Source organism: Harpia harpyja, chromosome 20 (genome assembly GCF_026419915.1).
Source record: "Harpia harpyja isolate bHarHar1 chromosome 20, bHarHar1 primary haplotype, whole genome shotgun sequence".
In the NCBI taxonomy this organism is placed as follows: Eukaryota; Metazoa; Chordata; class Aves; order Accipitriformes; family Accipitridae; genus Harpia; species Harpia harpyja.
In genome coordinates, this window is record NC_068959.1 from 17,346,203 (window position 1) to 17,367,336 (window position 21,134).

The 21,134-nt window shown below is 39.3% G+C and overlaps 1 protein-coding gene across 4 annotated transcripts in view; it reads right to left on the minus strand.

The window, feature by feature from the left end:
- PANK3 (pantothenate kinase 3) overlaps window positions 1-21,134 on the minus strand; it is a 288,950-nt gene that overhangs the window by 258,675 nt on the left and 9,141 nt on the right. The window contains exons 2-8 of one of the 4 annotated variants that reach the window (XM_052816251.1): window positions 19,945-20,297; window positions 17,840-18,093; window positions 17,023-17,199; window positions 15,280-15,403; window positions 11,944-12,069; window positions 10,489-10,540; window positions 4,040-9,930 (exon numbers count right to left, since the gene is read on the minus strand). In XM_052816251.1, coding sequence (XP_052672211.1) covers window positions 10,490-10,540; window positions 11,944-12,069; window positions 15,280-15,403; window positions 17,023-17,199; window positions 17,840-18,093; window positions 19,945-20,297 — 1,085 coding nt within the window. In that variant the 3' untranslated portion in view covers window positions 4,040-9,930; window position 10,489. Of the gene's footprint in view, window positions 1-4,039; window positions 10,541-11,943; window positions 12,070-15,279; window positions 15,404-17,022; window positions 17,200-17,839; window positions 18,094-19,940; window positions 20,298-21,134 lie in introns of those variants that run through there. The other 3 variants (XR_008239485.1, XM_052816252.1, XM_052816253.1) reach the window with 3 other exon arrangements.

Consider the following 21,134-nt stretch of genomic DNA (forward strand, 5'->3'; position numbering starts at 1 on the left):
TCTGTCTTCAGGCTTTCAGCTCCTCGAGCCCAGGAGCAGAAGTGGTGGGAGCGAGGCATTCCCCACTTGGTGGTGGGTTGACCCTGGCTGGACGCCAGGGGCCCACCAAAGCCGCTCTATCACTGCCCTCCGCAGCTGGACAGAGGAGAGGAGATATAACAAAAGGCTGGTGGGTCGACATAAGGACAGGGAGAGGTCACTCACTAGTTACCATCACAGGCAAAACAGGCTTGATTTGTGGAAACCAGTTTAATTTATTACCAATCAAAACAGAGCAGGATAATGAGAAATAAAACCGAATCTTAAAACACCTTCCCCCCACCCCTCCCTTCTTCCCAGGCTTAACTTTCCTCCCGATTTTCTCTACCTCCTCCCCGCAGCAGCAGAGGGCGACAGGGAATGGGGGTTACGGTCAGTTCATCACACGTTGTCTCTGCCGCTCCTTCCTCCTCAGGGGCAGGACTCCTCGCACTCTTCCCCTGCTCCCGCGTGGGGTCCCTCCCACGGGAGACAGTCCTCCACGAACTTCTCCAACGTGAGTCCTTTCCACGGGCTGCAGTTCTTCACGAACTGCTCCAGCATGGGTCCCTTCCATGGCGTGCAGTCCTTCAGGAGCACACTGCTCCAGTGTGGGTCCCCCACGGGGTCACAAGTCCTGCCAGAAAACCTGCTCCGTAGGCTCCTCTCTCCACAGATCCGCAGGTCCTGCCAGGAGCCTGCTCCAGCGCGGGCTTCCCACGAGGTCACAGCCTCCTTCAGGCACCCACCTGCTCCGACGTGGGGTCCTCCCCGGGCTGCAGGTGGATATCTGCTCCACCATGGACCTCCATGGGCTGCAGGGGGACAGCCTGCCTCACCATGGTCTTTCCCAGGGGCTGCAGGGGAATCTCTGCTCCGGCGCCTGGAGCATCTCCTCCGCCTCCTTCTTCACTGACCTGGGGGTCTGCAGGGCTGTTTCTCTCACATATTCTCACTCCTCTTTCTGGCTGCAGTTTCTGTGGCATAGCAACTTTTTCCCTCTTCTTAAATACATTATCCCAGAGGTGCTACCACCGTCGCTGATGGGCTCGGCCTTGGCCAGCCGTGGGTCCGTCTCACAGCCAGCTGGCATTGGCTCTATGGGACACAGGGGAAGCTTCTGGCAGCTTCTCATAGAAGCCACCCCTATAGCCCCCCTGCTACCAAAACCTTGCCACACAAACCCAATACACCACTCCAGTGGGAGAAAACAGGGAGCCCTGGAGCTGGCTGGGCACACATGATGCCGTGGGACCAGACAGGCTCTGCCCAAGGGCGAGGATGGAGCTGACCACTGGCAGATCACGGCCACCAAGGAAGGTTCCTGATGGCAGAAGAAAAGCAAATGTCGCACCCATCCTCAGGAAGGTGTATGTGGGGTACTACAGGCTGGTCAGCCTCACCCCAGTGCCTGGGAAGGCTATGGACCAAGTCTTACTGGAAGACACATCCAGACACACAAAGCACAAGGCAGCGATTAGGAACAGCATGGCTTTACCAAGGGCAAAGTGTGCCTGACCAACCCAATAGCTTTCTGTGATGACTGGCTCTGTAGCTAACGGGGGAGCATCAGATGTTGTTTATCCCGACTTTAGCAAGGCCTTTGACATCATCTCTCATAGTTAACTGACAGCCAAACTGGTGAAATACAGAGTGAATAGATGGACAATAGGGTAGATGTAAAATTGGCTGAACAGCCAGACTCAAAGGGCTATGACAAGCAGTACAGAAACTACTCAAAATTTAATTTGCAAGTAATTTCTCAGGTGCTTACTCTGCCTTAAAATCACATGGGCTGCAGGCCCTTTACCTTTCAAGACTTGCGGAGTCTGGAGTTTGGCTATGAATCTTCACTGTCTTTGTATTTCTTCCCCCTCAGCTGATGATCGTATTTTATCATCTGCTTGAAATACACTGTCATTTTGGATCCCGCTTTCTTTCAGGCTTCATCATGCAAAAATCTGCTAGAACACTTCCTCTAGTCATTGCTCAATGCGTAAGCTGTTTTAGGGCAAAGAAATACATACATCTCCTTTATAATTATGTAAAGGAAACTGATGCAGAATGCTGCAATAAACCATGGCCAAAAGCTTCTCTCAGTCAGCACTGCTCAGACAGAATCTAAAAGGTTGAGAGGATAAAGTGTTCATACACCAGAGGTACCTGTCCCATTAAAAATTTGCCATTTACTTATCAACTCAAACATGTTTCTGAGACCTTAAGCACTCTCAGTGCACACATTTCCTTTCTGTATGGCATAGCTTTATGTCCTTCCCCAAAAAGACACCTTCAGGAACTGAAGAGCTTTGTTGTGTCCTTGGAAGAGAAATTTTTACCTACAGAAAGTTGATACTGCTTCTTCTATAACTGCTTATGACCCTGCCGTAACAGAGCTACTCTCATCATTTCCCTTCCTCCACCCAGCTTCCAGGGCCCACACCAGGAGTCTGGGCCAGCCACAGAGTTACTGCAGCCTCCTGGAGGCAATTTGCCCCGTGACCCTGTAAGGTTGCAACGGAGCCACCATTGCCAAATTAACTCTCTCAACTACATACTTAGAGGTTGCATAAAGTTCCCTGCCCCTCCCACCTGCGGACACAGAGATGCACCTCCCCGAAGCAGAGAGATGCTGGTGGTGCAGCAGACGCCGTGCTGAGTCCACAGTGAGCGGTGTGGTCGGCTCCCTCCAGACTGGAAACAGGAGAATGGGGTCAACCACCCCAGCACCTCCCATGCGCTGTGCACAAGGCGACTGCTACTGCTTTTTTGTACTGTAGCCTGAAATGGCAGAAAGTGGATATACTTTTTGAACACCTGTTGATGGACAGAAATGCCTTTGGAGCAGGGGGTTTCACTCTGGGACAAAAGGCAAACTTCATTTTTAATCTATAGTTCTAAAAAGAGGGAAGTTACAAGGATTATTAAATTAGAGGTTTGTATTTTTGAGTCCAATAAAAATTCAAATACAGCTGGCTGAATAGTCTTACAGTAAGAAGTCACTTGTTTCATACAAACTTGTTTTTTTAATCAGATCCACAGATAAGACAGAACAAAATGAAGCTCTCACAGCTTACCCCGTCCCCTGAGCCTGCACACAGACTGCACCAGAAAGCAGTTAAGGACCCCACCTGCAATGCAAACCAGCTTCCACAAAAGGCTACTGCCGTTCACTCAAAGAAAGAAGAGATATTTCTGCATTAAAAAAAAAAAAAAAAAAAAGACAAACCAAACAAATCAACACCCCATAAACTTGTAAAGGAACTTGTATTTCTTACAACCTCATTTTCCCTAGGTAAAAAGAGTCACTGTGGTGCAGAGCTCCTCTTTGCCAGACTCGATGGAGATAGAACACAGAATGGAATTTTCAGGGTTTCATTTTTGAGAGTTTAAAGCAAAGATTTGTAATTTGGATGGGTAAAATATTTGTACAGTGAATCCTGAAGAACAGTTTCTGACACAGCAAGCTTTTCACAAGATGCATTGCCAGCATGCTGTTGTGGCACAGACTTCATTCCCAACAGCTTCTTGCCCATTAGGCATCCAGTCAGAACAACTTCAGGAAAATGTAATTTGGCTTTTCCAAAACATGAGCAAAGAACAACTCCCAACAGAGGAGTAGTTGCAGTTTATATATAATGTGCAGTTTATACATGAAGTATTTTATTCAACAGGAAAATATCACTCTGAGTCACCTGTGTGCATGAATCAGCATGTGCTCTCAAGTTAATTCAGAAGGCAAAAACTTATGGTAGCTTCACATCATGCTTTCTACTTCAAGACTCCAAAACTAACATTCTTTAAGACTTCAAATGTTTTTAAAAAGAGGACCTGAATCTAAGAACTGTGAAATATAGGCTTTTATTAAAGGGGAGGAAGAAAAGAGCATGAAAACCATACCAGTCACGTTTCCTTAGGATAAAATGCTACACAGCCACCCCCAGTATCAAGTATCACAGCAGGATAAAGGACAAAACCACACCCAGAAATCCCACCCCCAAAACCCACAAATGTAGGCAAACAATGAACAATCTCAAATTATTTATTAGGAAAAGACAAAGTACTGTTTCAACATTCATACAGAACAAATGGTAATAAAACCAGGAAAATAAACTGTAAAAAGTAGGCCCATCACAGAGGAGTTGGGTTATGACAAAGTAAATTAAATCCAAACTTCATTCATGCAAACAAGCAGTAAAGAATTATTTACAGTTTTGATGGGATGAATTACAGCATTGGCCATATTTGCGCCCCAATCAAATGACTCAGTGACATATTAAAGGGATCTAATCTGTACATTCAATAATGAGAATCTATAAAAAGAAAAATAATTTAAACAATTTACAAGAGCTGTATTACAGATGGCATAAAGGTATCATTTACAAGAGCTGTATTAACAGGTGACACAAAGGTATTAATCAGTAATTTATGAATAAAAATTTGTAGCACATATTTTTACATCACATCTTCAGTGTCTGAACAGTAAACAAGAAAGTGGAGACATAACATGAGTGCAATGTAATAGAATAAGGCAACTTAACCAAATGGCTCCTCAGAGAACTTCCATCCTACAAGAGTTTACAATTTATAAATTTGCCTGTCCATTTTACTAACTAAAACAAGTATTTGAAGACAGCAGTTGGTGATTAGAAGGCCTGCATATGATGAGACAGTAGATGGAAAATTAAATACTTGTTTGTTAAAATGCCAGCACTCAGGAATGTAAAAAAGTGCAGATTATCAAAAGCCCTCTATGTCCTATCTCTATAACATCAACACACTGATTTTCATGTTCTAGATGATGTAATTTAATACATCTCAAAATACTAATTCACTAGTCTTATAATTAAATTCTTTTGTAATGCACAATCTGAAACTAATATACCTCCTCCCAAAGCTTGTATTTACAATCTTCTTAAATTGATGCTAGAAGAATTGTGAAATGCTAGCAATTTATAGCAAAGATTAGCAACTGACACACCATATTCCAGTTTATTTTATAGGCAAGACTAATTAACACATTTAGCTTTTAATATTATTTTAAATGGGTATTTTTGCATTTTCAACAACTTCCTCAAATGCTTACAGGAACAGCTGATTTTCTTGAAGTTTTAGCAGAGAACAAATGCCAATCGTGTTCTACTTGATATGATTTGCTTAAACAGCTACAATGACAAAACAATATGAAGGATAACACTGAAATCCAGCAATGAAAAGTCATCTGTATCATAATGCGCAACAGGAAAGTTATGGGCCTTACAGAAAGCAGCACAGGAAGCCAAACCTGCCAATGATTTGCCACATTAACAAACACAGTCCACATACTCTAAAAAAAAACCAAAAGGGAAATTTGAAATAAGGCCAAAAAATATTTGCAAATGATAAATTTTAAGTCTGTCAAAAGGACCAGGCCATAAATATTTTATTTACAGTTTCTATTTAGAATCTTTATTCTCAACAAATGATTTAGCACCAGCAGGAATATGCAAAGTAGCATTACCAGGCAGAAGACCTCGAGGCCAAATCTTGCTCATTAGTTTAAAACAGTCCCCGTTTAAGAAAATCATCTACTCAAGTAACTAAAGTGAGCAGGATTTGGCACTCAGTTATGCAAACCTAGACTGCTCAAACATATTCCATTAGCACATTAATAATTACATATATATTACAGCATCTTTTGAGATGTTTTCAGAAAGTGTGTTTTTAAGAATACTTAATATGCTTTACATGTGTGAAGTAAACAAAACTAATAAAACAGGCTTCTGCAGACTTTTTTTAAACTCAAAGAATTAGTAATTTTATCAACAGATGATAATACTGGTGATGTACTTTGGAATATATCAGTAAAACTTAAAAAGAATGTAAGCAGGGAATGATCCCTCTATACTGTGATACTTCTTTAATCTCCCATGGTCATGTCTGAGGACTTAATTCACCCATTTTATCCACAATGATTGTAAGCCTGCCCCCTATCACTGTGCGTTAACAAGAAATGGAAAAATTAAAAACAGTAACTGCATGTGTCAAGTGTGTTCCTAGCTCTGCACTGTGACCTACAGGTCTTGGTCAAATACTTCTAATCTGACCCCCAGATTTTTGTTCACTTTTTAACCTAAGCAAAGCTCTGTTACATATTACAGGGTTTCTTAAGCCTACATAATCCAAAAAAAGGATGTAGAAAGCCCTGTCACTAGGAAAACACTGACAAGGGAAAGAACTAGTCTCGTTAGGTGTGCAGATGGACTCAGGATAAAAAGCTGACCACAACCAGCTCAACAGAACTGCACTGACCTTCATCTCTGTTCTGAACTAAACTATTTCCTTGGGATTATAGCCACCTACTATCCAGAACGTGAATAGTGAAAGTGATATTTAAAAACAGGTTGAATGTAAATTTAGGCATTAACATAAGTTAATGACTGAAGGCATTAGACACCATCTAGTCTTTAAGAAGCACAGATTTGCTCTAGATAAGACACTTTCATTAGTTCCAAATGTTAAAATCCCATTGTTATTCTGAAACATTTAAAAATGAGAAGTTATTGCAACTTATCTGAAAGTAGGTACTTCCTGAAGACCTATACTGGATAGAGACATAGAGTTAGTATTACAACCCTTAAAGGAAATATAGTCACCTTGCATGTATACTACCAACAACTCAAATGCAAGTAGTAATCTCTGTACTACTGAAGGAATATTTAATCCGTTATGAGAAGCCAGAAAGGAACTTTTGTTCTTAATATACAGCCTGAGATTAAGTGGGACAGCGTGGTCTCATATTCTTTCCATGCCGTAACTCTTAAATTATGAACAGAGGTGTTGGCAGAATCACACAGGTGCTCGTTTGCAGAACACTAGAGAGAGGGAAAGATCTTCAAAAGGCAGGTCAGACATCTGAACACCCTTTGAAAATCTCGACTATAAGACAGTGTACCAGTGCTGCTTCTCTCCAAACTGTTAAATTTATTGAGGCTTTACTAAAAACAATGAAAGTGTTTATACTTAAACCTCTGCTAGCTTTAGTAAAGAACGCTGAGGATGTGTTCGATCCAGCCTGCCAAATACTCAAAATGTATTGTAGAAGAAGTTCCCTTCCTGTTCAAATTGCAGTTACCCTACGTAGAACTAGAAAGGTGAAAGTGGTTAAGTTTAATAGCCATACCAACCTGGAATAGCTTCATCTAAAAATGAACTTCCTTGGCCAGAAATAATCTGTACTTATCTGACTAAAACCGCATGATTTTTAGGGAGACACTGATAGAATAAAACTGTGCGTAATACTTAAAAAGATCAAGCTGGAGGGATGAGACCAAGAAATGCAGAAAAATTACCCCAAGATAAAAGGGCTACAGGGATAGGAAGCCAGAAACCTGATGCTGTTTTCCTGGCATTTCTAGCTACACTGGATTGAAGAGATCATCTCCATGGCCAATAAAATTATTTGCTATTTCTCTGGTAAGCAACACTGGCTAGGAAACCTCATGGATAAAGTCCCAGTACCAGCAAAATTGGCATTATATGAAAAATTAAAAAGGCACTCACATGGCTGATTGAGCTGAAAACGATTACACATTCAAAATGAGCTTTATGTTTTACTTTAGAAGAGGAAACAGCACACAACTTTCCTCTAGAGAAGTGGTTCTACTTGAGAAGACAGAAGTAGCCCTGAGAAATCCCCAAATTTTCTCTACTGCAGTACATCACACTGAATCAATTCACTCTAAAGCTGCTTCAACCAGTTAGCTTTGAGGAAAAGGAAAAGAAATGGCAAGGGTGAAAGTGAAAACAGAGAAGATCAGGAAAAAGCAAGTTACTTCAGTGATTTGTATAAAAGAAACAAGCCTTTTCAATCAATTTAAAACAGAATTTATATGAATAGACTTTAAGGCTTATCTTGCAACTATTTGTGATGCCTAGCATTTTATGTGGTGGTAGAGTCAATCTTTGGAGACTCTAGTAACAAGTTCTAAGTTGAAAGAAAATGAGATGAAAACCAAAGATGTGGCTTAAATACGGGACCCCTGGGCTTTACAGTAGGGCTTGAAAACTTCCCTGGTTGCTCTTGTAATAAGTAACAATTGTGCTGATAAAACCAGCAAAAGGAAGCCAATTTTTTAGAAGCTCAAGGGAAGTAAAATAGAGGTAGGGCATACTTTTTGATTCTCACAGTAGTTTCTATACAGTACAGCTATTCAAGAATTACTCCATTAATTTATTCTGTAACTCTGTACAATTTACTTTAAAAATGTATCTTAGGTCATATCAACTTCAAATGGTTTAAATTAACCATGGTCATTACGTAATCATCTTCTACATGTGCTTCTGGTTAAATATACAAGTAACTTCTAACCACTGCTTCAGGAGCAGCTCTCTTTCCGTATCACAAAATGAGAAGTGAAGGAGCAATAAATATGGTCTAAAAGAACTCTTTCTAATCAAGCTGTAGTATGTGTCTTAAAGTACCTCTTTGCAAGGAAAATACGCAGTTGGTTTGCAAAATTTTCAGAAGGCTGTCAAAACATTCAGAAAATTAAGTTTTTACAAAGTTTTATAACCAAATAAAGGTTACTTTCTATAGTCAATCGTAACTTAAAAGGAACGGTATACAGCATTTATAAAGACATTCTATAAAAACCATGCTCACTTATTTTCTGAAGTGCTCTGATTTAGCATTAGATCAGTTGAACTGTGAGTGTAGTTTTTGTTTTTTTAATGTCTAAAATGAAACATCAAAGCAAGCACAATGGAAATGTAGTACAAGTACCAGGAAAAGCAACACTAAATGGAACTGCATTTGTGATTGGCATTGGGCTTAATGAATTGGCTACTCTAAGTTACTGTACTCTTAAAGGACCACAGAAAATTAAAAAAACAACATATGATGTTAGTATGGGGCTTGGAATTTTAAGAAAAGAAAGAGAAGACTGAAAATAACACACAGAGATTTCTAACACAGTAGGTGGATGTGTCTGTGAATACAACACAGCCATGCTGTGGAATACTCGAGCAGTTTTAAAAATACCTTAAAACCCCAGATATGAATGTGTTCTAGTCTGGTTGCTCCTCATGCACTTATAGGAAAAATTTAACATTAAAATGATATCATAAAATTGGGTAGCTCTTGAGTCCACAAAGAGTCATGTAGCTAATGACTATATAATATTCTTAGAAGTTTAAGATCTCATGCCCTGGCTTCAGGACTAAACTTATTACAATAATCACAACTGTAAATTTTAAAAGTATACAGAAAAACCCAAAGATCAGTTCCAGAGTATGGATTTTATCCCAAGGCCACAATTTGATTAATGATTCCATATTGCAAGTGCACTAAATATTGGTCCATTTGGTGCTGCAATACAAACTCTGATGCTGTCCTCAACTTTCAAAAACAAACTTCCAAATCCAAAAGCAAGCTAACAACCTTTCATTTTCAACATCTAATTAGATTCTGATCAACTCTTATAAAATTAAGGGGAAATCACATTTTCAAATTAGTAGGATGGGGCAGAAATTTTCCAAACCTCCACAGAAATGAGCCAAAGCATCACAATTATGAGGTCCCATATTTAGTCTATGTTATAAGGATTTCTTCAATTCTCTAGGGCTTTGTGGTACCTTTACAAATAATGATGCATGATGTCAGAATTTATAAGAGAAACAAACAAACGAAAACAAACCAGAAGGCATTTTGGAAGTCATGTCCTGAAAAAAACCAAACCACCCCCCCCCCAACCTGCCTTCATTTATCATTACATTCTTTTCCAAATCCAACCAAAGACAGAGGGGATCTTCCCAAAATAACAGCTGCATCTTCAAATAAATGAAGAGGGCAAGTGAGTATCTTCACAAAACCTTCAAAACATCAACTGCTTAATCTGCTGCTTTGGCTGATTTTTTGTGTTTCTATTCTTCCCACTGAAAATCAAAGCATTCATATTACTTCCATTACACATAAAAATAAAATAATTACTATTCTTACTGTGGGAAGCAATTGTTTACAGTTTCCTCATCTTGTAGATAGTACCTTACTGTTTTTAAAGTTGTTTTCTGTAAGTACACCTTGGAAATTGTGCTCATAATATAGTATAACTAATGAAAATAATTTTTCATTCATCAATTATATACAAAACTGATGGGCCTAAAGCCTCAGGAGCAAACTTGCAATATTTTCATGCTGCGCACTTGGCATTCCTTCTTCTGGAAGCTTGTTTTCAGAGGATGTATTGCATATTAAAAGTTCAATACTGGCTACGTGTACCAAGGAACATACACGATATCCCCAAACAGTTCACTTTTCAAGGCCCAACAGAGTGAAAACCCCCTTCCTTATAATGGCAATATTCAGTAGCTAATCACTTCTTAAAAACAGTTACAGAAAAACCTGCTATTTTTTTCTCCCCTCCCCAGATTTAGTTCCCATTGCCGTAAGTGTCATTCAGGTGGAAAATACTTCAGTGTAGTGACATCTGGTACCTCAACTGAAATTTGGCAGCCCAAGAAGAGCACCAACAGCTCCAAAGTATCCCTGTTCAAAACAAAGAAAGAAGTATTTCAGGTTCAAGTAGAGTATTAAATTCTGCACTATTCACATTTCAATGACAACAAAGCATCTGGTGGACCAATGCTACAGAAAGACCGCCACAAACTTTCAATATATAATGTTTCATAATAATTTTTTTAAAGCTTTGCAAAACAAACATTTTATCCTTCTCATCCAGCTTAACTTTAGATTTCACCCCAAGCCTCCCCATACGCTGCAGGACTTAAGACATGTATCAGTGACCCCTAAAACACAGAAATCAGGTTTGGTTTGTTTTTCCTAGAGGAGCTGCATATCTTGGTTGTCAAAGGATCTTCGATATCCATGCCAACACTGTTCCTAAGGTGTAAGTCAAAAACTTCCTAAACTAACTGCACCTCACATTCTTAAAAGAATTATGTCCAAGCTTCAACACCATTTTTTGGACTGTATACTCATCTGCATACAAAGAACCACATTCTCCTGTTGGATTACTTTTCCCCTCGGGGGAAGCAAGATGTTCCCCCTCCCTAAAACTATGAAATATAGAAGTGTTTGGAATCTACATTTGATCAAATGCAAGAATTTAAAATTTATCCAAGAAAAATCTGAAGGGGCGTAGAACTAACAAGGAACCATTCTGCTATTACTGCAGACACTAGCACCAAGACAGACTACTGTCAGTCTCAGGATAAGCAATAAAGGAAAAAAGTTGTGAGAATCAACTGAAGGGGAAATGAAATGCTGTAACATTTGCAGACCAACAAACTGAGGACAAAATTTGCCAGCCCACTGCCAAGAAGCTCCAAGTCTCCCAACTGCTGCACCTGTAATTAATACTGGTTGCCTGTATTTTAACCAAAACAAGTCAACTCTCTCAGCATTACATACTGATCTAGACTGCAGAAGCTGCCCAAAAGCAGGGTAGTCTCAGAGCATAAAATCACTACGACTTTAACTTTAAGGTGTTACCTGTGGTTGCATGAAAGCAGTCCTTGTTAAAAGCAGTCTCAACTTTCAGGATGTTGCTCAAGCTCAGTTGAGAACAATGTAAGTATTTCAAAGGCCCATGCTTTAGATCTCTGTAATCTTTTGAAATACAATACTTACTATTGTTTCCCTCCAAAACCAAGGAAAGACTGCTGAACCTTAGTGCAGAGCTTAACATTTTCTTGTCCCTCTCCACAGATCTATAGCATGAACTGAGATACCCCAAAGCGACCAAAGTACTTCCCTGGCAGAGAAAGCTGTCCTCAGAGAACCAATACAGTATGACAAACCTCCTTTTATTTTCAATGCTTACTGAGTACTTGGGTGTCTCAGGATATCACACATATGAAAGCTACTCAATACACGCATTTTTGATTTATGGTAAAACAATAGATACAGACAAGTGAACCGCAGCATACCTCGTGTTCTAGGAACAAGGCCTTCAGCTGGCCTTTTGACCAGTAATCCAGTGCATATGCAAGAAGCTTCATTGACAAAGTATTCACACGTAAAAAATTGCCAACAAATACAACTCTGTTTATTTTCTAAAAAGAAGAGAAAAACAGCAAAGAATTAAGTCTTTTCGCTGTTTAATACAGCTTTCAAAAATTAAGCTATGAAAGAACAGACTGTCTCGGGCAAGGAAAAAAAAAAAAAAACCAAACAACCAAAACCCAAACAATCCACAATTAAAACATGGTTCCAAAATTTAAAACACAGCATACTTGGCGAAAAGGAAAAACTCTGCAACCCTCAAGAATTAAAGGACTTAATTTACAGTGAAGTAGCATTTGTGTTTCAAATTAAGTGAGCATTTTCAGTAATTAACCCAAGGAAACAGCCCAACTAAATGTGAAATTAAATGAAAAATACTTATATTTGGTAGAGAAGACTCAATGCCTTCATAGCCCTGTACAATGCTGCTTGATCCATATGCAACAAGGCAGCACTGTAAAGAAGCCGAAGACAGTAAGACGTAACAGATGTTCCTTTCATCTTCAGACCTCAATATACCTCAGCATAACATTAGATTAAGACTTAAATACTAGAAGTGAGCTGTGAATTTTAATCAAGTCAAATGTAAAAAAGTGAAAATCGTTTGACTTTCCGCATTCACTGAAATAAATCCAACATTAAGTGGAAGCAACATTAAACACTGGCTTAATGATATGAGAGCAAAAACCGAAGAAAATTTCATTGTGTTAGTGCTTAACATAGTGCTTAAATAAGTGCTTAATTATGTTAGATGAATACACATATCCAAGTTGTTACAAAAACTAGTATGACAATTCAACCTGTAGTCAAATGACTAACATGCAACTGTTTTTCACCATCTTGATTAGTTCATAGTGAAGACAAAGTAAACACACTGTTAAGGCACCCAAACATAATTCTGCTCTAAAGCAGGAAGCCAAAATAATTAAATCCATTTTATCTTTATACAGCAGTTCAAGGTACTAGTTTGTGTATCCCCATTAACTATTTCTTATGATTTGTAGCTCTGTGACATAGTTGGAATTAGACCAAAAAAAATTGGAATAAATCTAATAAAGCTAATTTGTGCAGTTTACGAGTTCTGATTTGTACTCATTTATCCCCACCCTTAAATATAAATTGCATACATTTGCCTCAGACTCAGACTATTAGTACATACCTTCAACTTCACCCTCATTTTAACTCTTTTGTTATCAAGCTTTGCCATAAAGCAAAAAAGCCAAAATTAACTTAATACCCACAAAATTAACTTTCTTCTCCAAGACAGACAAGTGAGAAAGAGAAAGAAACTGAGGGAGAACTTGCAACATTAAAACCAGAAAAATATATTAGTCTGGCTCCTAAGCAAAAGGAGGATTACTACAGCTGACAAGGTTGTTGATATTTCTGAGACTATCACGTCCATAGATTTCAAGCAGAGCTCTAAATACACTTACCCTTAGTCTTCTCTAAGAAAGCTGTTACTAAACCTCACTTTATCCAAAGCTTGTTGATAATGAATGAGGAAATCCCTGGTGCTGACACCAGTATCTTCTATGCCTAAATTCATTATTCTTCCACAGGTTCCTGATTGTCCACACTAATCATAGTGCAACTGAATGCATACTGGTTCTGTTCAGCATAGTTTTGAGAAACAGAAGATGGCAGGAAACCGTCTCTGTATTAACCAGTACGAAGACAGGTGTGAAAACAATTTGAAGTCTCAAGAGTTGGTAAAAATTAAAAATAATGCTTAACTAGAAGCAAGGCTTTCTACAAGCTTTAATCAGAGAATAATTTCAGCTTGAAGAAACTGCTGGAGGCCATCAGGTCCTATGCATTGCTCGAAGCAGGTCTTTCAGCAACTTAAATGTCGAAGTTGCTCAAGTCACGTTTTAAAACTCTCCAAGGACACAGAGCTCACAGTCTCTCTCCGAGTCCATGTTTCAGGGCTTAACCACTCTCATTGTGAGCATTTTTTCCCTTATACCAATCAGAGTTCCCTTTGCTACAAGTTGCGTCCATTGCTTCCCGTCCTTCTGCTGTGCATGGCTACCTTCTGCTATGCACAGCTGTACCTGACAGTGTCTTCTCGGTAACCCTCTCTAGATAGTGACCACCATTCCAGGCTTCAGCTTCTTCTTCAGGCTTAACCCGGATCCCTCAGTGTTTGCTCATACGTTAAGTGCTCCAGTGCAAGGCCCTGTCTTGGTAACCTGTCTGTTACACTTGTTCTAGTTTGACAGTGCTTCTGTTTTGGTGATGGTGGTGGTTGGGGAGCAGGGGGAAAGAGGTCTTGCCCAAAGTCATCACCTCCTCTGAACTGCTGGCTACGTCCTTGCTAACGCATCTCAGCACAAGGTCAGCCTTCACCATTGCATGTGTACACTACTAATACGTGTTCAGTTCAACTTGCCTGTCAGCACCCTCCTCTCTTCTGCAATGCTACTCCCTAGCCAGTCTGTATCCCACCTTTTGCTTTTGCCGTGAGGATGCTACCCTAGAAGATCAACAAGCTATTCTGGGCTCCTTATGCCATTGGGACAACCTCCCACAAAATCTTGCTTCCTAAATCCCCCCAAAACCAGAATCCTGTTCTACTCAAGTCCATCTAGAGTCTCCATTCTCCTACTTGCCTTCTTCACTTTCCTCAGGATCTTAAACTCTAGTATTTCAAGGCTGTCACTGAAATCCCTGACCAGTTCTTCACCCGGGAACAGCAGGTCCAGCACCATGCTTGCCTACTCAGACTACCTAGCACTTGTGTCAGAATATCGTCCCCAGCACACTGAGAAGTATGGATTGCTTATGGTGTGCCTTGTTACCCTTCCAATAGAGGTTGGGATAGTCCCTCGTGGGAAGCAGGACTTACAAGTCCTCTTGTATCCCATGCTGCACATGTTTGTATACAGAGACTTAAGTTGGGCCCACAATCATCCTGGTTTTGCAAGGGGACTTCAGGACCTTCCATCACAACATCCTGTGCTCCCCTTCTCCCTCACTTGTCTGCAGGCTTTGGGCTCCATTCCCTAACAAAGCTAGTTTGAAGCCCTCCTCATTAGGTTATCCTCCCCATTGGCAAAGATATCCTTGTCCCACTGCTCCAAAGACAGCCAAAACATTCTGAACCAATTCCTAGTTCTTTAATACTACATGAATTTCTTCATTTCATTTGAGAATGTACTAAAAGGTTTAAAACAATACGTCATTTTAGCAGTCATTTAATCTGAAACCAAATAATAGACCTATAGATAGATCATTTCCTTGTCAGAAGTTTTTACCTCATTTACTGCACACATCCGGGCAATAGACCCAATGTTATTGGTGATGGTGACCAATATGGCTCTTGCAAGATCTTCTTTACTAACAGACTCTCTCTTCTCTTTGTAGATCATATTTCCAAAACTAGAACAGGAAAAAATCCCATTAAGTACAAAGTGATTCATGTGCATTTGAAGTAATTTCAGAATGTAATTTTTATGCTATAACAGAACTTAAGTCGCATGTTTGCTCTTAAGCAGCTCCCATTTTAAGTCTATATTAAGTACAGCAATTTGACAACTGATATTACGTGTGTATTTATTCCTTCACAGGAAACAGTCAATCTTGTCACAATAATGACCCCCAACAAAATATTTTTGTTTGGATTGTTGACTTCCACGAAGAAGCATCTACAGCAAAAAGTAGTCTTATTCTTAGGCAAGACTACTCTGCAAATGTAGTCACTGTAAATTAAGTTAATGCCTAAGTCTGACTGGCGAATCCTCCAAGTCCTCATGCTTGCTTCCTCACTCACAGAATCTATCCAATCCTCTATTTTCAAAGTAGAAGTAAACTAGAGAGGAGATCAATGGTTTTATGATGGAACACAATCCTCTGAAACAGAAAATAAACAGCTGACAGACTGCAATTTAGGTTGTATAAATGAAGAGTTCTAGATTAGAAGGGCATTTCTATTACTATACACAGTAGGTAATTTCTTACGAATTATAAAAAATAAAAAACAAGACAAGAATCCATAGCTATGCATGGTATTTTACCACCAAGGACTCTGTGCCATATCTAAGTCAGTTCGGAGAGCCAGAATCCTGAATATTCTAAAACTCAAATAGTCATTAAAGATCCTAAGGGTCTTAAAAAGTAAATGAGAACAAAAAATACCTATATACAGACCAAGTTAAGATGTATTGACTAAAAGTGCAAAGTTTGCACATATTAAAACCTCTCAGCATATGCTTTCTCAACAGGCTTGGACTCAGCTGGCTGGAGAGGGAGAAGAATAAAGTTACTGTGAATTAAGACCTCTTACTACTGAATAAGAGCAAGGATTTAATGAACTCACTTATGTACATATTAGTTTCACTCCCAAAGTTTATTCTGCTTACATTTCTTTAGGGTAGAGAAACTGTAACATCACCAATAATCTTCCCCAGTGGAAATAAAACTTGCAGCTATGACAAAAATCCTTTGTCACTGGCAGTAAAATACATTCATTCTCATGGTGCAAACTGTTTACGTTCAACAGCCTTCATAAGTGAGAAAAGTACTTAAAGCATTATGCGAGGTGCCTGTACTGACAATCATGTACCAAAAAACGCAGTCTTTCAAAAACAATGAAGAGATACTACTGTAAGAGCAACACAAATGCCATCTACCGCTCACCTTCCCTCTGGACAACAACCCTACTAAAAGATTCTAGGAAGTCAAAAAGTAATCAGCTTTGTTTTTCCTCTGCACTTTGTTCTTGCCACTCCTGTCATCATCACCTCACTTTCTCTGGCTCATGTAAAGCTGTATATGACCTACCACACGAGGTTTCTTCAATACCTAGCTAGCAGGCACCTATGGTTGCATGTGGCTTTAAATCTTCAGGAAAACTGAGTATATATACTTTTAGGATAAAAATGCAACTTGACTACAATAAAAGTTTGCAAAAAGCAGTTTTCTCTGTATTAATAATTCAAGTCTTGCTTTTGAAGCCCCTCAAACCAGCAAAAGAACCAACAAAAAGATCTCTTGCTTACCTGGATGCTACAGCCCATCCTGGCAAGCCGAATCTTTCATAGTCTCCTCCATAAATGTCTCGAACCAGCTTGTCAGCATGTGTGCTGTCTCCTTTGGATGCCATTTCCAGAGCTTCTTCAAAACTTTCACAGCCTGTCAACAAACTGCATAAACCAAGAAAGGTCCCTCCACCTAGACTAAGAAGAAAGAAAACTAGTTGCTTTAGGTATTTCCTCACATCAAAGATTCTTGTGTTTGACTAATAAAATAAACAAAGCCCTCCAACTTAGAAACCAAGCTGTCTGCTTTCTTGCTCAAGGTTCACTACACAAACAGCTGTCAATCAATTTAACATTTATATAAGTCACAAGAAGCTAACCATACAGTAAGAACTAACAAATAGTCATAAACTCTCAAAATGTAAGCTGGAAAACTTAATCAGAGACAAACTCCCTGAATACCCACATCATGCAACTGACTGATCCTTGATCATTTACTGTAAAACACGTGGGGGCACTATTTACTCTTATGGAGCAAAAGAAACACAGGTTCACTGGACACATTATCAAAATTTAAGACGAAACCTATAAAACTCTCACTATGGAGCACTTCTAGCACTCACTGATTGATAAATAAGATACTAGTTAAGTCTCCTCAATATCAGAACTATGGGAATGGGCTTCAATGAATGCAGCTGTAAATTAAAGATAAAATATTTTTCCATACTACAGAGTGAGGGAAGGAATAGATGGGGGGAGTCAGGGAGAGGAACCACTCTGAAAACAGAAGGCCCGTTGTTCCATAGAGTAACAACCCCAGCTTAGGTTTTTGAGTTACCTTGTTCCAGTTACTCTTTTATAATTGTCTTTGGAATGGACTGATAAAATACTGACTCCTGAACCAATGTTAACAACCAGCAATGGATATGGATCATCCAGGTTAAAAGGCATCTTTTGGCATCTCTCAGGATCTGAGGCATTTTCAAAATAATAGCACTCTGCCTGGCCGTTGAAGCTGACAGAGTCTATATACAATAAGCCTTTGACAAGGCAGTCAAGCTCATCCAGTTTGTGCAGCTGGAGGTTTCCAATCTGCGTTAAAAAAGAAAAAAGACAGTGTCAACGTGTTCTAACATTGCCTAAACATGCTGCAAATTTGTAAGTACATTTGTACTGCCTAACTTTAAGAAGCTCTCTCAAGCTACTAATTCAAGAACTTCAACCCCACTATAAAGCCAAAGAAGAATTCAGAGGTAAATTCTGAATACATCAATTAGCAAATTACTCTGACTATAAATCTAGACCTCAGACTTGAATCAAGAACAGACAGGCAGTATAAATACCTGCTTTGGTAAGCCCAAAGGTAACTTTTGATTTTAATACTCGGACATTAATCCATTGAAAAATTAGCAACATTTTTCATCAATCTAAATAGTCACCAAATACCCTAGAGACCCCACTGAGTGTCATCTTGGTGAAAATCACACACCTTGCACATCTTTTCAAGGTTTGTGGGTTTCCTCCCCCATCTTAGAAGTCAGTCATTTCTAAGATGTCAGCAGATAAAAACTTAAGATAAAAACCTCAGTGGCACCATACTAACTATCCTTGCAACTTTATTAACACTCCAAGGACCATAACAAAACCACAGGTCAGAAATTCTATGGGACTTTAGGCTCGTTACAGTTCTTCCTCAGTTTTGCACATACATTTAAGCTGCCATTCTCTCACAAAGCAGAAACACAATTTAACAGGTGCTGTGGATTCCAGGAAGGCTGTAATTTCACACCATACTTAATCCAATTTAACTCTAGGCTTTCACAAAAAGAGTGATCACACTCTCTCCCTTACTGCAGCAGGGAGTTCCAACAGTTAGAGAGTCCGATTAGGCAGCTAATCCAAGAAAAAACACCCATAAAGTCTATCTCTGAATCAGGTGAGCTGGCATTCAGAAAGCAGCCTGCAGTTAGATTAGGAAGCTGCACAACCAGACCAGGCTGCACACTGCTGACTGACATCAGTGCCAGATCACAGCACTGACAGTCCCCTCCTCTTCCCCCAGATCCCTTCAGCATTTCTTGCCATGGCACAACTGTGAAACTTCACTGCTGAGCAGATCAGGGCACTGTTCCAACATAAAATATTTCTGTGGGGTTTTAGATAATGAATTAGTTCTGTTGTACAAATCGTGACCCTACCCCACAAACAGTTGTACCAGCTCAACACGAGACTGGCACAGGGATGGAAATACAAGCAGATTTTTGAAACTGAACATTTTGTGCTAGTAAAAGTCTTGTCTCTAGAAGCACAAGAAGAGGTATGCAGCCACTTTAAAACTAGGATATCTGCACACTGGATACTGTGATAATATTCTTAGTTGGTAACAACTATCTTCAGATAGAAACTGCATCTAAACAAATGATCAATTTTGATCATCAAGGGAAGAGTCAAAACACCTCAGGAAAACCCCAAACTGCTCTGCAGTTGAAAAAAGACTGTCTTTGAGATACACATTTTGTCACAGGTCTCTAAACAATACACTGGACTAAATTAGTGAGGATAAGCCCACCCAGAAACATTGAAAACCTATCATCAAAGACTGCTTAGGAAAGAAAATCCAAAGCGACTCAAGTGCCTCAGCAGTTTAAGCACATTTCCCATCAGAGAAAACACAGATTAGAAAATGGTTAACTTCCACAAAGCTGTCCTGCATTTCACTGCATTAATGGAAGTTTCTAATTAGCTGTTAGCATTAGATCTCTGTGTTTATTATGATGATGTCAGAAAGCATATTTCTAGATTACCATACTTAAGACTGAAAAAGAAATGAATAATTAATAATCTCTGAGCATTCCACAGTTTTTCAAAATACTGCTTTTTTTAAGCCATCATCAGCAATGCTTTTAGCATCAGCTTCAGTACAAGGAAAGATAGGCTACCTACTGTGCGAAAGTCTTCTTCAAACTTGTAAGCACCACCGCCGGTGGCACAGAGCACCGTATGTAGTGTTGAAAAGTTTTTATTTCTTCCCATTTGGATAAAAGTAGGCAAATCATGAGTTGGGAATCGAATAAAGTGCAAGTTTCCTCTTCTAGCAAAAATCGTTAAGTCTTTCAGCTCAAGGTGGACATCTCGAATGCCAGTGGATCCATAGGCTACATTGGAAGTCAGGTATTTGCGGATGCTCTTCAAGCTTTCAACTTCCTCCTGTTCCTCCTCTGCAGTGATATCAATAGGTTCAAAATATGCAAGTTTCACCAAAGTTCCCCCAATGTCCATGCCAAACCATGGAAAAGCTGTGAAGATACAAGAATTGATCAACTAGCTTAGTTAAAGAGCAAAAGCAATACATGTAACTTAAGACTAAACCAATGCTATACTTTTCAACAAGAAAGACATTAACAAAAATGCTCACAGGAACAAAGAATTAGTACTCATTTCCACTACATGATCTTAAACATCCCTCTGGCTGCAGGTAAAAATGGAAAAATGAGCAACTCTATTTACACATTTATAATGCTGTCACGCATGCTCAGAAAGCCCAACTAAAAACTCCCCAAACCATACTACATCTTTCATACTGACTCATAAACAAAATTCAACCACTTTTTTTTGGGCGGGGGCAGGGGGGGAGGGAACAAAGGATTAAAATAACCTTCACTCCTAAAATAATAGTTTTGACATAGTTTAACACAAAGACTGCAATGCACACTCATGAGAAAGCAGGTTACACGTTATAGCTGACAACAGCAGCAGGACAGGTGTTTCTCCTCCAACAGTTATCTTTTGCTCATGTAACATGTTTTGTTTGAGAGGGAAACATTAATTTATTTCCATGTATTCTAAAAATTGACACAGTTAAGATGCCCAATTTCTGAAGCTGAAGAAAGCTGTTCATATATCCCTTGAAGTTACAACGGGCTAACACAAAGTACTATTAAGAAGTACATGCAAGATAGAAAATTAATATTACTGAACCTATGTTCCATTTTTCTTTTTTTGTATCTTGGATAGGAAGGAGAAATTTCTGTACTACAAAACAACAACACTAAACCACAAGTATTTTGTCTTTGTCACTTCTGTGGGATGACTGCAATTCCTAACAGGGATTCCATGGTTTATGTCATCTAGGA